Below are 19649 nucleotides of genomic sequence, written 5' to 3' on the forward strand. Positions count from 1 at the left end.
TGAAGATCTTCTTCCGCGGAGGATTATCGGAACCACTCCGGTCTCTGATGCCCGAACCTGGTCCTCACGGATCTTTAGAATGGTACGTTGACCTGGCCCTGTTGTGGAGCGGTTCCCCGTTTACTGTGGGTGTGGAGGAGAAGCTGCGAGAGCCTGCGCTTAACGTCAGCCCGGTCGCGCCCGCGCTTCACTTCAGCTGCTCAGCCGAGACCACGCTCCACGAGCCTGCGCTTCATGTGAGCCGAGTCGAGCCCGCTTTCCACGACATGCCTGAGCTTCTTCCTGCCGAGACCGACATGCCTGAGCTTCTTCCTGCCGAGATCGACATGCCTGAGGCTGAGCTTCTGTCTTCCGAACTCGCACGTCGCTTCAGCCTCGACGAACCCGAGTCAAGTGAGTCAAGTGCCGCCGAGTCAAGTGAGACCGCGCTTCCCGAGTCAAGCGAGTCAATTGCCGCCGAGTCAAGTGCCGCCGAGTCAAGTGAGTCAAGCGCCGCCGAGTCAAGTGAGTCAAGCGCCGCCGAGTCAAGTGAGTCAAGCGCCGCCGGGTCAAGTGAGTCAAGTTCCGAATCAAGTTCTGAGTCAAGTTCCGAATCAAGTTCTGAGTCAAGTTCCGAATCAAGTTCTGAGTCAAGTTCCGAGTCAAGTGAGTCAAGTTCCGAGTCAAGTGAGTCAAGTTCCGAGTCAAGTGAGTCAAGTTCCGAGTCAAGTGAGTCAAGTTCCGAGTCAAGTGAGTCAAGTTCCGAGTCAAGTGAGTCAAGTTCCGAGTCAAGTGAATCAAGTGCCGAGTCAAGTGAATCAAGTGTCGAGTCAAGTGAATCAAGTGCCAAGTCAAGTGAATCAAGTGCCAAGTCAAGTGAATCAAGTGCCAAGTCAAGTGAATCAAGTGCCAAGTCAAGTGAATCAAGTGCCAAGTCAAGTGAAACTCGGTGCCAAGTCAAGTGAATCAAGTGCCAAGTCAAGAGAATCAAGTGCCAAGTCAAGTGAATCAAGTGCCAAGTCAAGTGAATCAAGTGCCAAGTCAAGTGAATCAAGTGCCGAGTCAAGTGAATCAAGTGCCGAGTCAAGCGAGTCTACCGAGTCAAGCGAGTCTACCGAGTCAAGCGAGTCTACCGAGTCAAGCGAGTCTGCCGAGTCAAGCGAGTCTGCCGAGTCTGCCGAGTCTACTGAGTCAAGTGAGTCTACTGAGTCAAGTACGTCCAGTAGTGAATCAAGCCCAGTGAAGCGTCGTCGCAGAAGGAGGAGGAGGACTCGTTTGCTTCGCCAGGCTACGGAGGGCGTTCCCAGACACCTCGCCCTGCCGGCCCCGCCTCTGCGCCTCGCCCTGCCGGCCCCGCCTCTTCGCCTCGCCCTGCCGGCCCCGCCTCTGCGCCTCGCCCTGCCGGCCCCGCCTCTGCGCCTCGCCCTGCCGGCCCCGCCTCTGCGCCTCGCCCTGCCGGCCCCGCCTCTGCGCCTCGTCCTGCCTGCGCCCTTCAAGCTCCGGGAGGCCTGCCCGGAACCCATCTACCACCTGGAGGTTCCTCCCGAGGATTTCCCCAAGTATTTTTTGGGAGGGGGCAGAAGGTACTCCGTGAGGGCCATGGAGACGACGTCGACATGGTCCTCATCCTCGTCTGAGTCTGCTCCGACCTGGCCACCATCTCATCGTGTTCCGCCCTGGCCTTTGCCACGCCATGCTCCACCCTGGCCTTTGCCACGCCATGCTCCACCCTGGCCTTTGCCACGCCATGCTCCACCCTGGCCTTTGCCACGCCATGATCCACCCTGGCCTTTGCCACGCCATGCTCCACCCTGGCCTTTGCCTCGTCCTGCTCCGCCCTGGCCTTCGCCTCGTCCTGCTCCGCCCTGGCCTTCGCCTCGTCCTGCTCCGCCCTGGCCTTCGCCTCGTCCTGCTCCGCCCTGGCCTTCGCCTCGTCCTGCTCCGCCCTGGCCTTCGCCTCATCCTGCTCCGCCCTGGCCTTCGCCTCGTCCTGCTCCGCCCTGGCCTTCGCCTCGTCCTGCTCCGCCCTGGCCTTCGCCTCGTCCTGCTCCGCCCTGGCCTTCGCCTCATCCTGCTCCGCCCTGGCCGCCGTCACGTCCTGCTCCGCCCTGGAGGCTTCCTGTTCCGGGCAAGCCACGCCCTCGTCAGCCTCCAGGGCGCCCACCCTCCCGCCCCTATTTGATGTTCATTCGGCGCGGGGTCGCGCCTTATGGAAGGGGGGGATAATGTTACGGTGTTTATTCATTTTGTCATGTTTCTGGTTTGTGGTTTCTCTGTCTTTGGTCTTTTATTCAGTTTGTGCCTTGTTAATTGTAGTCTGTTATCCTAGTCATGGCATTATTAGGTCCCTTGTTTCAGGTGTGTTGTCTTGTTAGGTTGTATGGTCCCGCTCGGTGTTCTGATTTGCCCCAGCTGTGTCTTGTTCCCTCATCCCGTCTGTGTATTTAAATCCTGTCTGCTCTTTTGTTCGGGGTCAGTTATTGAATGTATGTTTTAATGTGCGTACCACGAGTATCTTGTCTGTATCTGTAATTAAAGTCTACTGCTGCATTTAGATCCGCCTACTGCCTTTGCTTCCACGCAAATTCGTAACAGGTTTACCTTAAATGTTGTCCTTAAATTCTTTTGAATTTCATCACTCAATATTAAAGTATTATTTTGAATTATTGAGTATAAGCATTGCTGCAAATAATTAGTAGCACACTTTTTTTTAAATCTCTCAGCACAAATTGTCAGACTTTTTGTCAGGCTTTCATTCAAAAACTGCTATTGTACTTTTGTCACAATAGTTTCAAAACACAATTAGTTTTTAAAAAGTTTCAAATGACACGAGAATAATAAAGTGACATATAATGAGAAAATTATCAGTAATCATCAAACAGAATGATCTTGCAAATTAATTTACTTCCATTGAAAAATTACGACTTGTGAAAAAAAACAACATCAAAATATATCTCATTTTTCAAATTGTACAATGCTTAAATCAATACTTATGACAATTTCATAATGTATTTAACATTAAACTTTTCATTTGCAGCTTTCCTCAATTATTTTAATGTTTACAAGTATAATTTTACCAACTGATCTTCATGGTTTGTAAACAAATCCGTTGGTATACATACAAATATTCAGTTCCCTTTCAAAGGGAACACAATGCTGCGTCAGTTGCTGATGGTATGGGGATGCATCTGAGATATGTGTTAAATCATGCCAATCATTGGCAGACGCAGTGTGATGACACTGCAAGGTGCGCCCCAGCGTATAAGAAGGGTGCCTGAAAACACGTAATCAGATTCGTATTGTCTGAAGGCAGGCATCAGTCAGCATGATGTATTTGGTATTGACGTCCCCGTTAGAGATGCGCGGATGGGCTATTATTTCATCCGCAACCGCATCACAAAACTCATCATCCGTCCGCCATCCATCCGCACCAACGTTTTTGTCCAATTTTCAAAACCGCACCCGCCCGCCATCCGCTGATACAAGGCGCTGCTGATGACAGCCGCGAGACTAGAAACCGCCCTCCACCCGCCCGAATTTAATTAAAATATTTTTTTTCGTCACGTCATCCGCCCGATCCGCGGTTTATCCGCGGAGTCCACGGCTATAACCGCCAACCGCGCATCTCTAGTCCCCGTAGCGTCAGCAACTGACGCAGCATTGAGTTTCCTCGAAAGGGAACATCTAAGGGTTACATATGTAACGCATGTTTGCTGAGAAGGGAATGAGATGCTGCATTGCGTTGCCATGCTTCGTGCATTCCTGCACGTCTTCCTTTACGTGTGCCGCAGACACCGGGTTTCCACGAGGATGCGTCACCATAGCATCAGCAGCTGACACAGCGTCTTGTTCCTTTCTCAGGAAACAGGGGTTACCATATACATTTGGCATAGACCATTGGCAACCGCAATGCGTGCTCCACAGATGAGGCATACAGCTTTATCTTTAACATTAGTGAAGAGGAATTCTGTCTCCCACTCCTCGTTAAAATAATAAGTCTTCTTTTTTGCATGACCTGCATCGTCAGCCATAATTAATCTTTTTTTTTATTTTTTATAGTTCAATTTATCTTATGTATAAATTTATCGGTCTGCCCGCGACCGCCTCAACTCACTGAAGTTACGTTACGTTTTTTTTTTTAAACGTGCTCGACGTGCAGATTCTAAATATTTTTAATTATTTTATTATGTGTTAATGGTATATGAAATGTAACCATTAGTTATTTTCTCATTTTATGCCATCATCATAAATAATAATAAAAAAAACTAAATGAAAGACAATTCAGGCTATTTTTAGAACGTGCTCGGCGGGCGACTCAGAGACTCCATGCGGGCTACCAGGTGTGTGTGTGTGTGTGTGTGTGTGTGTGTGTGTGTGTGTGTGTGTGTGTGTGTGTGTGTGTGTGTGTGAGAGAGAGAGAGATAATTTGCAATTTGCCATTAAAGAGCACAATAGATTGTAAGAAATAATGGATGATAAAAATTCTATTAGAGAGGCCAGGAAAATTGGCAAGTCCATTTCTGAGAATTCTAACAGAATAATTTACAGTACTGACAGTATACTAATCTAATCTACTGGCAGAATGGACACAAAACCTCATGGTGGTGTCATTGGATATTACAAAAATTATGGATTTTATGTCAGTTTGTTTGGGTAATGCAAGAGAATTTTGTAATGTGATTACTGTACATTTCAGCACTGTAGCATTTTTCATTGATTTAAAATATGTATCTTGCATTGTTTGATATTGTATTAACTAATGCCCACCTATTTAACCTTCTACCATGCCTCATTTCCACAAGCTCATTGATTGGTTCATCTCCCTTGCAGTCTGTCCTGTTCTGTGTCGACAAAATGCAAATGCTGAAAAGAGTAACACACTCTGCATATGATGATCAATAGAGGCAGTTCAAATAAACTGGCAACACAGTAATGCAAATTCATTATTATTAAATTAATTTAATTCATTTTGGTTTTATGTGGTTAATACTTTACAAACAGACATAGCTAAAAACAATCTGAAGGTTTGTTGATTAACCAATAAGCTCACCTTTTAATGAAAAGTGTTGAGAAACAGTAGTAATTTTGTTTATGAAAATAATTAAACCTTTTAAAAGACTAAATATTTGATGACCTGTTAGGAAATTAAACCAACATGAATTTAAAAAAAAATCCAACAAAAAAGCATGCACACATAAAGATATAAAATCTTCTTTTTTCCAATCTTTTTTCTTTATCTCATTTAAATACACACAGATTTCATCCCATTGGGATATAAAAACCAGAGAAAAGCCGATATAAGAGCACAGACTTTGTGCAGTGGGCTGTGAATATTGTATATGTTCCTGATATGCCTGAAGCTCTACAATATGCTGATGCCAACAGGACTTAAAAAAAATCAATCGTGCTCTCAGCTCTAGTGAATCTTAATACACACTAATCAACTAAACCAGCATCTATGTAGGGCCATTCCTTAGTGTGTATGAAAGAGTTTATTAACCACAAAAAATAAATAAATAAATAAATTATGCCATCATAAAATAATCCATAAATTACCAGAAGCCATTGATTACAGTTTATAAAGTTATAAATACTGAAATACGATAATTCACTTTAGAAGGAATTTATTAACACCCTGGAGTTGTATGGATTACTTATATGATGGATGGATGTGCTTTTTTGGAGTTTCAAAGTCTAGGGTACCATTCACTCCCATTATTAAGCTTGGAACAGCCAGAATATTTTTTAATAAAACTCTGATTGTGTAGAAAGAAGAAAGACATGTACGCCTAGAATGGCATGAGGGTGAGTAAATTATGGGATAATTTTCATTTGTGGGTTATCTAACCCTTTAATCGTTGAGTACACTCTGTCCCCTGACCCCATATATTTCTCAAATATTTCATAATTCATATTTCATCTTTACTCTCTGAGTTTCTCCTCCTCTTTAGATTTCCATCTATATCTAATTTTTCCCTAAATGACCTACATGTGTTTCTAGGAATATGACGGATGGACATTTTCTCATTGAGGGCCTTGGCTCCATCCATCCATCCATCCATCCATCCATCCATCCATCCATCCATCCATCCATCCATCCATCCATTCATCAGTCTGGACACTGTTGTCAGTGGATTGTACAAATAAGTGGATTGCAGTGCAGATCCACTCATACTTATTGTGGTCATGCACATTGTTGTGCTTATTTGCTCTCAAAAAGTTTTGTAAATTGGAAGATGTTACCAAAAGAGAGGTTATGTGGTACTCATTATTAGGTGGATATTGTCAGGATACAGGCACGGAGACAGAGGTAAGTGAATCCAAACACAGCTTTATTTAATGTGACACAAGTGCAAAGGTCAGTATTTCAAAGTTCAGGTGCAGATTCGGTGAACATCACTACGTGCGGGGCAGATTACAGGTGAGCAGGTCCTCTTCAGGTTAACTGATGTCAAGCAGTCAGAGATCTTTACAGTTTTTCTCAATTGCTAAAACACTAAAATCCATTGGCTGAACAAAGTTCTCAGTTGCCTGAACTCATTTAGCTAATTGTGGAGTCTGTTGTCAATACCGTAAACAATTTCACATGGTAAAACACAATTTGCAGATCTCACTTAGACTTTTCAGCAAAACTCTGAACACATTCTCATTCTCAAAACACATTCTGCACTCTAATGCACATGTCATCCATACTGGTAAACACAAGTGGCAACAATCAAATACAAATAGATAACACATGACCACAACCACTCAAAACTGATTCAACCTGTTTCAAATGATGTGACACAACCAATATAAGCCAGTTCAGAGAGCAAACAGGTTGTTGAAGGTGGGAATGAGAAAGTCTGAGAATGGATAGAAGAAACAATGTGAGAGGACGAGGACGAGTGCGTATGCGAGGTGGGCGAAGAGGAGGAGGAGGGCAAGAAAGAGGAAGAGGAAGAGGAGGGCAAGAAAGAGGAAGAGGAAGAGGAGGAGGAGGGGAAGAAAGAGGAAGAGGAGGAGGAAGAGGAGGAGGAGGAGGAGGGCAAGAAAGAGGAAGAGGAAGAGGAGGAGGAAGAAGAGGAGGAGGAGGAAGAAGAGGAGGAGGAGGAGGAGGAGGAGGAGGAGGAGAAGGAAGAGGGGGCAAGGAAGAGGAGAAGGAGGAGGAAGAGGAAGACAAAGAGTGAAAATATCTGATGAAATTCGAGCAATAGTCATAGATCATGTACTTGTCCATGGACTGACAATGAGGGAAGCAGGACTTAGAGTGCAACCCAATTTGAGCCGATTTTCTGTGTCCACCATAGTAAGGACATTCAGAGAAGAGTACAGTATACTACAGTATTTTTGTAATAGCAAATTTACTGTACTACACTATATGCAACTGTTTCAAAAGACATTTGCAAACTACATTACTGTATGTATAGTACTGCATGCATTTTTTTGTAACTGCACATCTACTTTTTTTTAGAATTGCAAGGCTGCCACATGCAGGTGGAAGGACAGCTATATTCACTCCTGAGCAAGAGGCCGTTATAGTGGGCATGGTCCTTCAAGATAATTTAATACGACTCAGAGAAATCCAGGAACGAGTGATACAAGACAACACACACTTCCAGGGAATCGATAGTGTGAGCATTTACACAATTGACCGTGTCCTCCATCGTAACAGGATGCGAATGAAACAAGTATACAGAGTACCTTTTGAGCGCAACTCACCAAGGGTGAAAGAACTGCGAGCTCAGTATGTGCAAGTAAGTGGACATTCAGAAACATTTACTCTAATCCAGATTGTCTACAGTACTAACACATACTATGTGAATGACATTACTCTTCAGTATATACAATGTATGTGAATTAGAAGTGCATACAGTAGGCCTAATTGTACTCTACAGTATATCACTGTCTCCGTACGACTTACACAACTCTAAATACAGTATGTTGTATTTCTACACAGACAATATTTGACTTGGAATCCTTGGACAGACCCCATGAGTTCATCTTTGTCGATGAAGCTGGCTTCAATCTAACAAAGAGGAGAAGTAGAGGGCGAAACATGATTGGACAGTGGGCCATTGTTGAAGTCCCTGGTCAACGAGGTGGCAATGTCACAATCTGTGCTGCTATTAGCAACCATGGTGTTCTACATCACCATGTTACACTCGGGCCATATAACACCCAGCACCTTCTAAGATTTATGGCCAATCTAAGAGATATTTTATTTCAGCAGCAGGTTGAAGAGGAGCAGGGTCAAGAGCTAAATGAGAATCCCATTCCCACATATGTGATAGCGTGGGACAATGTCAGTTTCCACCGAGCTGCTCAGGTAAGGGAATGGTTTAACATAAATGGGCAGTTTATGAACTTGTACCTCCCTCCATACTCGCCTTTCCTGAATCCGATTGAGGAGTTTTTCTCCTCTTGGAGATGGAAAGTTTATGACAGACAACCCTACACCAGAGTAAATCTGCTGCAAGCCATGGATTTAGCCTGTGGTGATATTGGTGAGGAATCATGTCAGGGCTGGATACGACACACAAGAGGCTTCTTCCCCCTTTGCCTCAGGAGGGACAATATTGCTTGTGATGTCGACGATGTGCTCTGGCCTGACCCAGGCCAAAGACAAGAAGCACATTGATCACATGTTTACTCCTTTCATTTGTGTCCCTTTGAGTATCGTATACTGTAGTACAGTGCACTGCTGTAGACTGTACAATGAAAAAATATGAAATTTGTTTTGAGATTAAAAATGTAGTTCTCCCTGAGAACTATATGTTTTGAACAATGTGTTTTACATTTTTTGGTGTATTGTTTACTGACTGCTTGATAGTGTATAGCATTTTGATCACTTTGTTTATGATTTGAGAGCAGTGTTTGATTTTGAACACAGGTAAAACTGTTTTGAGGCGAAAGTTTCATTTTGCAAGAGGAGTCAGAGGTTTTGTAAATAGTGCTTGAAGATGAGGTTTTGTGTTTAATGTTTTCAGAAAATGGAGCAAGGTTTCAGAAATTGTGTTTTAGCAATTGAGAAAAACTGTAATACTTGTCTTTTCTCTTTCAGATGCAATCGCGAACAAGACAACTCGGCGTGAACACAGGGGCTAAGAAGAATACAGGGTCTCGGGGAAACAAGGATCCAGACAGGATTTCTGAAGACAGTTGAACAGGAATACAGAGGTTAGTAATTCACAGGTGAGTATACGTTACTTGGCTGGCACTGGAAGTATCAGAGACTTCTGGAGACAACGGGAAATGGTCTGTTCCTGTTGGAGGCTTGACAAAGACTGAGGCCGTGGTGAGTGTTTTTATGCACGGGTTGATGGGGCTTACTGATTGTGAACAGGTGCAGGTGATTAGTATTCTGGAGAGAGTGATCGTTGTGTGGTGAAGGATGTTGAGTCTGATTGGTTCCTGACATTACCCCCCCCTCCAGAGTCCGCGCCAGCGGACCTTGGACCCCCGACGTCGTGGGGGTCCACCTCTGGGCCGTGGTGCAGGTTTGTTAGGATGTTGAGTGTGGAATTCAAGGAGCAGATTGGGATCAAGGACGTCGTTCCGGGATATCCAACATCTTTCCTCTGGTCCATACCCCTCCCAATCTATCAGATACTCAAGCTGACCACCTCGACGTCGGAGGTCCAATATCTCCTTTATCAAATAAATGGACTCTGGTTCAATAGGCGGTATCGGGGGGTTATCTTCAGAAACCAGTTCTGTGGCTGAGTTGGCTACAGGTGGGTGATGAGGTTTTAGGAGGGAGACGTGAAACCTGGGATGGATCCGATGTTCTGGGGGCAGACGAAGTTGATAGGTGACTGGGTTGATTTTTCTTACGATGGGAAATGGTCCGATGTACTTGGGGTTGAGTTTGCGGCAAGGTTGACGTAGACGGATGTCTTTCGTGGAGAGCCAGACTAACTGTCCGAGTTGATACTCAGGGGTTTGACGGCGACGATCATCTGCGAAATGTTGTTGGACACCAACACAAACTTTCCCAGGAAGACCCGGAGTACCTCGTCCATGAAACTCTGGAACACGGAAGGAGCGTTTACCAATCCATACGGCATGACCAGATATCCATAGTGCCCTGCAGGTGTGATGAAAGCAGTTTTCCACTCATCCCCTTCTCTAATTCTGACCAGATTGTATACACTCCTCAGATCCAATTTGGTGAACATCTTGCTTTCCCTGAGCTGTTCGAGAGCTGCTGGGATGAGAGGTAGTGGGTAACTGAATTTCACAGTGATTTGATTCAGGGCTCTGTAGTCGATACATGGTCTTAAACCTCCATCTTCTTGGCAACAAAAAAGAAGCTAGCGGCAGCAGGGGATGTGGAAGGATGAATGTAACCTTGTTGCAAAGCTTCCTCGATGTACTTTCACATAGATTCTTGCTCAGGAATTGACAGGGAGTAGATTCAACCCTTTGCAATCGATGCGTCGGGGACCAGATCAATGGTGCAATCCCATGGTCGATGAGGAAGAAAGTTGGAGGCAGTAACAGGGTTAAATATGTCAGAGAACGAGGAATAACAGGTGGGAATATTCGTGGACAGGTTTTCCGTGGGGCTTTTGATGGATGTGGAACTCACTGTTAGCACTTTCTTTGGTTCAGCACCTGGTGGAGCAGGGTGTGTGCTTTTCTTAAGTGGGCAATGACATCCCCAACTGTTGATCTTACCGGACTGCCAATTTATGGTAGGTTGGTGACAAATTAGCCATGGGCGACCTAGGATCATGTCTGTTTGACTATTCTGAAGAATAAAAGGTTCGAATATTTTGTGGTGAATATTTTCAATACATAGCTGGATGGGTGTTATCTGAGATGTGACATACCCTTTGTTAATAGGCTCGCCGGTCACTGCATGGATGGAATACGGCTTGGGAGTGTCGATCTTCCTGAGGTTGAGTTTCTTACAGAGCCGCCCTGATATGAAGTTCCCCGCTGATCCCGAGTCGATGATGGCTGCTACAGATACATGGAATTTTTGGATTTTGAAGGTTACAGGAATCGTGAGCGGTGTCGATACAGCGAGGTGGTCTTGAACGGAGCTTACTGTCATCTGAGCCGGTCGAATGGGGCATGCAAGTCAAAAATGACCATTAACACCACAGTACAGACATAACTTCAATTCTGTACGACCGGTGCGTTCAGCCTGGGTGAGTCGGTGAGTGTCGACTTGCATCTCTTCTGGGGGTTTCTCAGACACATAATTTGTGAGGACATGAGAGGATGTGGCATGAGAGTGTCGAGCATCCCGGTAACAGCTCTGAGATCGTTGATGTATACGGAGGGTTTGTTGTATGAATTTTTCCAGCCCCAGGTTATCATCATAGATAGCCATTTGAAGACGAAGGATGCATGATTTAAACCACCGCGATAAACAGCCAGGAGAGCCGTTTCGTTCCAACCACTCGTTGAGGCTAGAATTCGAAATTCAATGGAATACTCTGAAACGGATTTCTTATCTTGTTGAAGTTGCACCAACTTATCTCTGACGGATGAATCACTGACTGGATGTCCGAAAACTTCCTTGAAATGGTTAAAAAAACTTTGTAATGACATGGTAACCTCAGTTTCTTGTGCCCACAGCACTTCAGCCCATTTCAATGCTGTTCCGGATAATTGCTGAATGATGAAAGAGATTCGTGAGCGATCTGTGGGAAATAGATGAGGTTGCTGTTCAATGAAAAGTGAACACTGCAATAGGAAGCCGTTGCAATCTTCCGCCCGGCCGAAGAATGGCGCTGGTCGAGAGGTGGAGTTAGCAATGCATACCAGCGTGGGAGCGGGGTTAGCGGAAGTGGTGGCGGACCGTGGAAGCGAATTCGCCGCGTCGGTTGCAGGTTGCACTGGAATGGCAGCGGTTGTGTTGGATCCATAGCGGTATTGGTCAAGCCTTCTGTCAGGATACAGGCACGGAGACAGAGGTAAGTGAATCCAAACACAGCTTTATTTAACGTGACACAAGTGCAAAGGTGAGTATTTCAAAGTTCAGGTGCAGATTCGGTGAAGATCACTATGTGCGGGGCAGATTACAGGTGAGCAGGTCCTCTTCAGGTTAACTGATGTCAAGCAGTCACATATCTTTAATACTTGTCTTTTCTCTTTCACATGCAATCGCGAACAAGACAACTCGGCGTGAACACAGGGGCTCAGGAGAATACAGGGTCTCGGGGAAACAAGGATTCAGACAGGATTTCTGAAGACAGTGGAACAGGAATACAGAGGTTAGTAATTCACAGGTGAGTATACGTTACTTGGCTGGTACTGGACGTATCAGAGACTTCTGGAGACAATGGGAAATGGTCTGTTCCTGTTGGAAGCTTGACAAAGACTGAGGCCGTGGTGAGTGTTTTTATGCAGGGGTTGATGGGGCTTACAGATTGTGAACAGGTGCAGGTGATTAGTATTCTGGGGAGAGTGATCGTTGTGTGGTGAAGGATGTTGAGTGTGATTGGTTCCTGACAGATATTAGTTTGTTAATTAAGTTTTAGTTACATTTAAAATTAAGATAACATTCAAGTTTAATGTTTAAAAAGGTTTAACCCATCTCACCTTCCATTTTTAACACCCGAGTTAAGAGACATGAAATAGCTTGTGAATGACAAAAATCAATATGACAATTGTTACAGTATAGATATAAGGGAGAAAGATGTAAAGGTAGGAACAAATTTGAAAGGCAAGAAAGCGGAAAGAAAGACAAAAAAGAAAAGCAGGATGACAGGAAAGAAAGAAAACAGAAGGAAGGAAGGAAGGATAAAATGAGAGAGAGAGAGAGAAAGAAAGAAAGAAAGAAAGAAAGAAAGAAAGAAAGAAAGAAAGAAAGAAAGAAAGAAAGAAAGAAAGAAAGAAAGAAAGGGAAACTACACCTCCGTCCACAGGGAGCATTTAGAACTTGGTATTAGTTTCTGAGGGATACTGCAACAATTTTGTCACAGCAGTGTGTCTCTCTCATTGCAACGCACGCACACACGCACGCACGCACACGCGCACACACACACACACACACACACACACACAAACACACACATTCCTTCACCAAAGAAGATATGGTCGGTACACTCACATTGGCAGAACAATTAGTGAGCTTGTAGAAATGATAAAACATAACTTGGTAGCATGCAAGACTTCAAATCTGACCTACATGCAGCCTAACACACACAGGCCAATTTGGCAGACGCGCAAACACTCCCTCTCTCTTTCCCACACACACACAGACATGAATTTAAAAGCTTGTAATGTACTGTAGCTCTCAGCTGACTGCTCGGTTACGATGCTCAGACTGCTGCTGTTCCTATCAAGCAGTGCCAGATGTATACATTCATCCAAAACATTACTTCCAGAAGTCACAGGCACAGAAATATCCCAAAAGACCAGCCATTGTTTGAAATCCAACAACATCAGCTTGACAAGAGAAGAATAAATGAGTCAAGTGACTAGGTCTTCTATAAAACAGATATATAAACTGTCTGCTTGTGCTGTCGTAAACAAGAGCAGAAGGAGCCTTCCAGATGGGACTAGCATGAAAGAGTGATTCAATGTGAGATGCTTGGCACTTACTGGTGGTGTTGTATCGGACTCCGAGGAAAGTCTCCGGACAGGGGCGGGACACCACTTCTCCAGCACTGCTCCTGGGCCAGCATGTCCCAATGCCATCAATCGAAGTGTTACAAAACAAACCTGAAAGACAGAGGGAGGAAGAGAAAGAAGGAAGGCTTTGAGATTGAAACATTAGTCCTCGGTTTCACAGTTTGAGCTGTTTTAACTGAAAGCAAATCTTCAAATATGTCAGTGCCCTTGTTTTGTCTAGTGATGTTTTACTCTGTACAATGTAAGATCTGTTATATGTTTCCCCAATATCTGTTTGTCTTATGTTTGATGTTAAATGTTATTGTAAGCTTTTGTAAAGTTGAATAAAAAAAAATTAAGAACATGGCTGGTGATTGGTTTTACTGGCCATGTGCTTGTGCTTGTGCCCCTCCCATCTTGTTACCTTATTATTGATTATTTTGCTCCACCTGTTCTCCCTCGTGTTTGCAGTCCTGTGCTGGTTCATCATCGTATGTACACTGTGTGTTTCCCAGCTGTGTGCTTCAGTCAAGTCAAGTCGTTCAAGTCAGTCTTGTTTTCCCCCTCGGGGTAGTTTTTGTTGTATTTTGTTTTCTTCTGCGTTTGAGTCCTCGCCTCATCTCCTCAACCCCAAACCCTGACAATAATAATATTTAGCTATATTTTTCAATAGTATGATTGTAGTTCAGCAGTTTTCATAATATTGTAATGATTATTATAATGATTGATTGATTGATTTAAAAAATATTTAATATCACTGATTTAATATTATTAATATTCACAGTGCAAAAGCCATTCACACCAACAACTTTTAGCCTTGATGATAATATTTTGTTTATTGTAAGCACATGTTGCTGTTATATCGTCAGCTGCTTTAAATGCTCAAGCTCTTTAAAGGGTTAGTTCTCCCAAAAATTAAAATTCTGTCAGTATTTACTCACTCTCATATTGTTCCAACCCCATAAGACCTTTGTTCATCTTCAGAACACGAAACAAGATATTTTTGATGAAATCTGAGAGCTGGATCACTCCTCCATACTAGTCCATAGGATTCTTCAAGGATTGAAACTTGCAGGCCTCGAAAAGTCATTAAAGACATCGTTAAAATAATCCAAGTGACTACAGTGGCACGATCTTAAGTTTATCAAACGACGAGAATACTTTTTGTGGGTAAAAAAACCAAAAATAAATACTTTATTTCAACTATTCATTTCCTTATCTGTGGGCCTCGAGTCAGTTCACTAGTGATATATTGCAGTTCTTCTGTTGTTGTACGTCACACGCATCACCCACATGACCAGCGTCGGCCAATAGTGAGCCTACGTGTGACGTAGCTCTACGCTATCAGACTACGTTAACTGACTAGAGGCCAACAGAGAAGGAAATAAATAGTTGAAATAAAGTCGTTATTTTTGTTTGTTTTTGCGCACAAAAAGTATTCTCGTCGCTTGATAAACTTAAGATTGAGCCACTGTAGTCACTTGGACCATTTTATTGATGTTTTTAATGACTTTTTCGGGGCTGGCAAGTTTCAATCCCTCAAGAAGCCTATGGACTAGTATGGAGGAGTGATCCAGCTCTCTGATTTCATCAAAAATATCTTAACTCGTGTTCCGAAGATGAACGAAGGTCTTTCGGGGTTGGAACAACATGAGGGTGAGTAAATACTGACAGAATTTTCATTTTTGGGTGAACTATCCCTTTAAAGTCAGGTGAATTCTGATTGATTCATCAGCTGGAAAAAAAAAATCATTCTAAAAGTGTTTCCAAAGATAATGTTCCTCTGTCTCATTATTGTTATAGTTGTGATGTGGACTTCTCTATTCTAATATAATTAGAATGTTAATTAAACTTTATACTATAGTAACAGTTATCACCCTTAGTATTAATGGGCTTTAAATCGTCCTCTTTTTTTACTCGATGCACAAGAGTGGGACAACCTGTCACTCACATGACATCACAGCAAACCACAACCATCCAACAATCAAGTTTAAAACCATCCAAAAAAAATCAAGTCCTGTCCTATTAGAAAAAATAATTAAACTTTACAGTTATTGTCCTTGCTTTTAATGGCTTTAAATCATCATCTTTCTCATTTGTAATTTTGGGAAGTCTGATTCATTTTAGTGAATCGGTTCAATAAAAAACGATTCACTGATTTACTTACCTTGCTGGCATTTAGCATCTCTTTTATAGCTAAATGTTTAGCTAAACACTGCTGTTCATTACAATGTTTTCAAATATATTCTAGGTTTGTATTGTTGTTGTACAACATTTAGCATTAAATTGATTACATTTAATGTTGTCACCCTAATCTAATTAAATTAGAAATGTTGTAATCTGCTATATATTTAAAAGATGTTTCCTCCTTAATACATCCAATTGGTTTAAGGTCTTTTTGTTAATAGCTTATATTCTATTTAACTACTTCTTTTTAAGTAGATTGACTATAGCTGGACTAAGTTCAGTTCTAAGTAGCATTTAGCATGACAAGCTACATTTACACAAAAAGTAAACACTGCTAGTTAGCAGAAATGCTCTGACTTGTTGAGCTGTGCCGATGTGAATTTGGACAATTCCCTGTTCTGTTCTATATAATCAATGTCAATCAAACTGCCAATAGAAAAGATGCAATATTGAAATATAATATTAAATATTTTAAATGAAGCTGAAAGTATCTCATTAGTTGCTGAAGTGAAAGCATAATCTGATCGGCCGAGATATTTATTAAACTAACATGAAACATAATGTGTAGAACTTTGTGAATGACTTGTGTTACATTATTTGCTGAAATCTGCTGAGCTTTCCACAACGCACACACAATCAATATTTTAAATTGAGTCAATCAGCTCCATGTGTTTCCTATTACATACGCAGGAGATCATTTAACACTGGTTATTTTCTATGTGGTATCTTGGCAATGATCGAATCTCACAATGCCTAAAGAAACATTATTCTCTAGAAACTTCAGAGGCTCTGGCATAAGCACTTAAGGCTATTAGTGGTGATTGCTGCATGGGAGACACGTGGAATTCTTGAGGATGGTTTGAATTGAATACTTTTTTATCCATCTTTATCTCTGTGTTTTTGTTTTTGTGTGTTTGTGTTAACTGCAGGACACACTTGTATAATCAGAATTATTTTTTCCTTCTTTTACCCTAACCCTAACCCTTTTCCAGAATTTATAGTTTTTCCACACATTGTTCTTTTAATCAAAACGGATCTCTGGGACCCAGCGGAGATTAAAACGCGAGTCCTTAATCCTCCCAGGAGACTTCCACATATATGTCTTAATCCACTGCATTCTGGATAAATTGTTCACAGAAAGAAAATACATTTGGCCAATAGAGGATCTAAACATCATGTGATCTGTTTTTACCAACCAATGGCAAACATACTGTACATAGGTTTTGTTTGGCAAACCTGTTTTAAAACAGGTTATTTTATTTTTACAGTTCTGCCTGGTTTTGCTCTAGGCACAGGATGACATACTTTCACCTTTCAAATTCTGAATTTACTATTTGTAATTTATTATTAAAAACAGACTCGCTAGTGTTTGATATCTTGTCCAAATTTATTGCAGCGTCTGAAGTAATTTCACATGCTCAAAGCCTACACTAAATATTTTCTAGGAAATATCACAGTTATGCCCACTGGCTGTAACACCATTTTTCTGTTTCCATTTACAGATTGTAAAAACCTGAGGTGTAAACTGACCTGTAGAGTTGGTAGGACTAGACGTCTGGTTCCATAGGATCAAAGTGCGAGCTGGGAAAGAAAATGAAAACAATTTACCTCATAGATGTACAGTATGGGGTCATGTCTGCGATATGTGACTTTTAAATATGTAATTTTAAACATCATATTAAATACATACATAAACTATATATACAGTATTTATTATTAAATAAAAAATACATTTTAAATGAAAAATACTGACATTATAAAGAAAAAATAAATGCTAAGCGCCACTTATCACTATTTCCTGTACAGAAATATAAGTGCAGAGCTTCTTACACACAATACAATCTTATCCAGAACCTTTCTCCATTAATAGGTTTAATGATTTGTGACACCTTATATTGCTTGATGACTGGTGGAGGATGTCGATCCTTGCTGAAAGTGTGACATTTACAAACACTCCCACATTCTCTCGTTCTTGCGTCTCAATACAAATTGCCTTCATTTAATTTACAGCATATATTTCTTGGTTTCTCACTGACAAATTATCGAAGCCTGCAGATGTCCCTATGTAAATAAAACGGTATACAAAAAGTTGATCTTGGCGGTAGGGCTGTTTGTAATCTAATCTAATCTAATCAAATCTAATCTAATCTAATTTTATCTAATCTAATAATACACTGTGTATTATTTTTCAATGATTCTTTCTACAGGTTATCATTAAACAATTAGGTGGCAACAAGTATTTATGAGTGAGTCATTGAATCCTTTACAAATGATTCATTGTATAACACTAAATCTGAATTCAGAAAAATATACGAGTATACTCCTCATGCTTTTACTATATCTTTCTATGACAGAAATAGTAATAGTATGCTAGTATGTGGTTCTGAATTCAGCATAACTGTCATGAATGAGACAAGTGTGCCATGATCCAAGCGTGTGTTCCCTTGGTCTTGTGTGGTGTCATTTGCTGTTCCCTATCAGTCGCTCACGCTCAACGTTACGTACGTAATTGGGATCACTTCAGGGAGCCCTATCATCTTCGAGTGTCTACAGAACGAGCCAATGAACATTGTGCTGCGGGGGTATAAACAGGAAACGGGCGCACACACTCATTTTCTTTTACTTCGAAGCCGAGCTTGCTGTTCATCTCTGAATCTGCAGACTGCTGTTGTTTGTTTAAAACTCTACAGACAGTGTTGGTGTGACGGCGTGAGCAGCGAGTGGCCGCAAACATTTCTTTGTTCAAACAACTGCTGTTTTTACAGCAAGACAGCTTGTGTCGGTTCGGTGGGCGTTTACCCTCACTACACAGTACACAGCGGCCATTCCCTGGGTGCCTCAGCACTGTTAGTGTTCATAAAGAACATTTTTTCATTTACAAAAAGAGCAGCACAAGCGTGACCCTGCGTCCTTTTCAGGATGTCATTTCGCTTGTGCGTATCTGGATGCGGTCGCTCCCTGGTGCCAGCAGACGGCCACAATAGCTGCCTCTCGTGTTTGGGCATTCAGCACGCTGAGACAGCCTTTGTGAGTAGTTCATGTTCCCATTGTGGGAATATGACTATGGCAGTGTTGAGATCGAGACTAGCTTACCTCAAGGGAGGTGCAGTCCCCTCGCCTATGCCCCGATCTAGTGCCTATTCTGGACCTCAGAATAGGCCTATTTCGCTGCTTAGGCAGGGTGATCTGAGGATTACCGTGAGGGCTTCCCCGCCGAGGCAATCTCCGTGGGTCCCTCACGCCTCACAAACGCTGCCGCTGTTGGAGCCTCCAAAGGAGCGTGCTGGTCCTTCTCATGGACGACCAGTCGTGTCCTTTGGAGCTCCACCTGATGGCCAGATGTCGGTTGCAGCATCGGAGGGGGAGCTTCAGTCCGCTGGAGATGAGGATTAGGCAGTGTTACCCCCTTCGGGGAGTGTAGCATTGCCTGAGTCCAATACAGAATATGCGGTTATGCTTTCCCGTGCCGGCAAAAAGGTTGGGCTTGCGTGGAACACTCCACCACGTCCCGAACCTTCTCAGTTGGATGATTGGTTTCTCGGGGCGGGCTGTGCTGGTTCTCAGCACGCCGCCCCAGTACTATTCTTTCCGGAAGAGCATGAGGAGCTCACTAGGACGTGGACAGCACCGTATAGTGCCAGAAGCCGTCCTATTTGCTTCTCCCTCCTGACCACCCTCAATGGCGGAGCAGCTAAGGGGTATGTGGATGTCCCGCCGGTGAAGCGTGCCGTTGCGATGCAACTCTGCCCTAAAAAAGCAAAATACCTAAAGTCGCTAGAGTGTGGAACTGAGAAAAATGACCCGCCAAATTAATTATTGGTAGAACACTGGAAATCTGGCAGTTAGATGTTTTAGTAATGAAAATGATCTACATAAAAAATATTGAGCTCAAATATGACTTTTGACCACTATTTTAAAGTTACTGTACT

General features: G+C 42.8%; 1 protein-coding gene across 2 annotated transcripts in view; it reads right to left on the bottom strand.

Annotated features, from left to right (window-relative positions):
- The window catches only part of crhr1 (corticotropin releasing hormone receptor 1), a 297757-nt gene that overhangs the window by 183664 nt on the left and 94444 nt on the right, over nucleotides 1-19649 (bottom strand). For both annotated transcript variants that reach the window (XM_077212216.1, XM_077212215.1), the window contains exons 3-4: nucleotides 17251-17301; nucleotides 13525-13644 (exon numbers count right to left, since the gene is read on the bottom strand). In XM_077212216.1, coding sequence (XP_077068331.1) covers nucleotides 13525-13620 — 96 coding nt within the window. In that variant the 5' untranslated portion in view covers nucleotides 13621-13644; nucleotides 17251-17301. The remainder of the gene's footprint in view (nucleotides 1-13524; nucleotides 13645-17250; nucleotides 17302-19649) is intronic.

This window comes from Siphateles boraxobius, unplaced genomic scaffold, assembly GCF_051911475.1.
Source record: "Siphateles boraxobius isolate OS27281-9 unplaced genomic scaffold, OSU_SipBor_1 66, whole genome shotgun sequence".
Taxonomy (NCBI): Eukaryota; Metazoa; Chordata; class Actinopteri; order Cypriniformes; family Leuciscidae; genus Siphateles; species Siphateles boraxobius.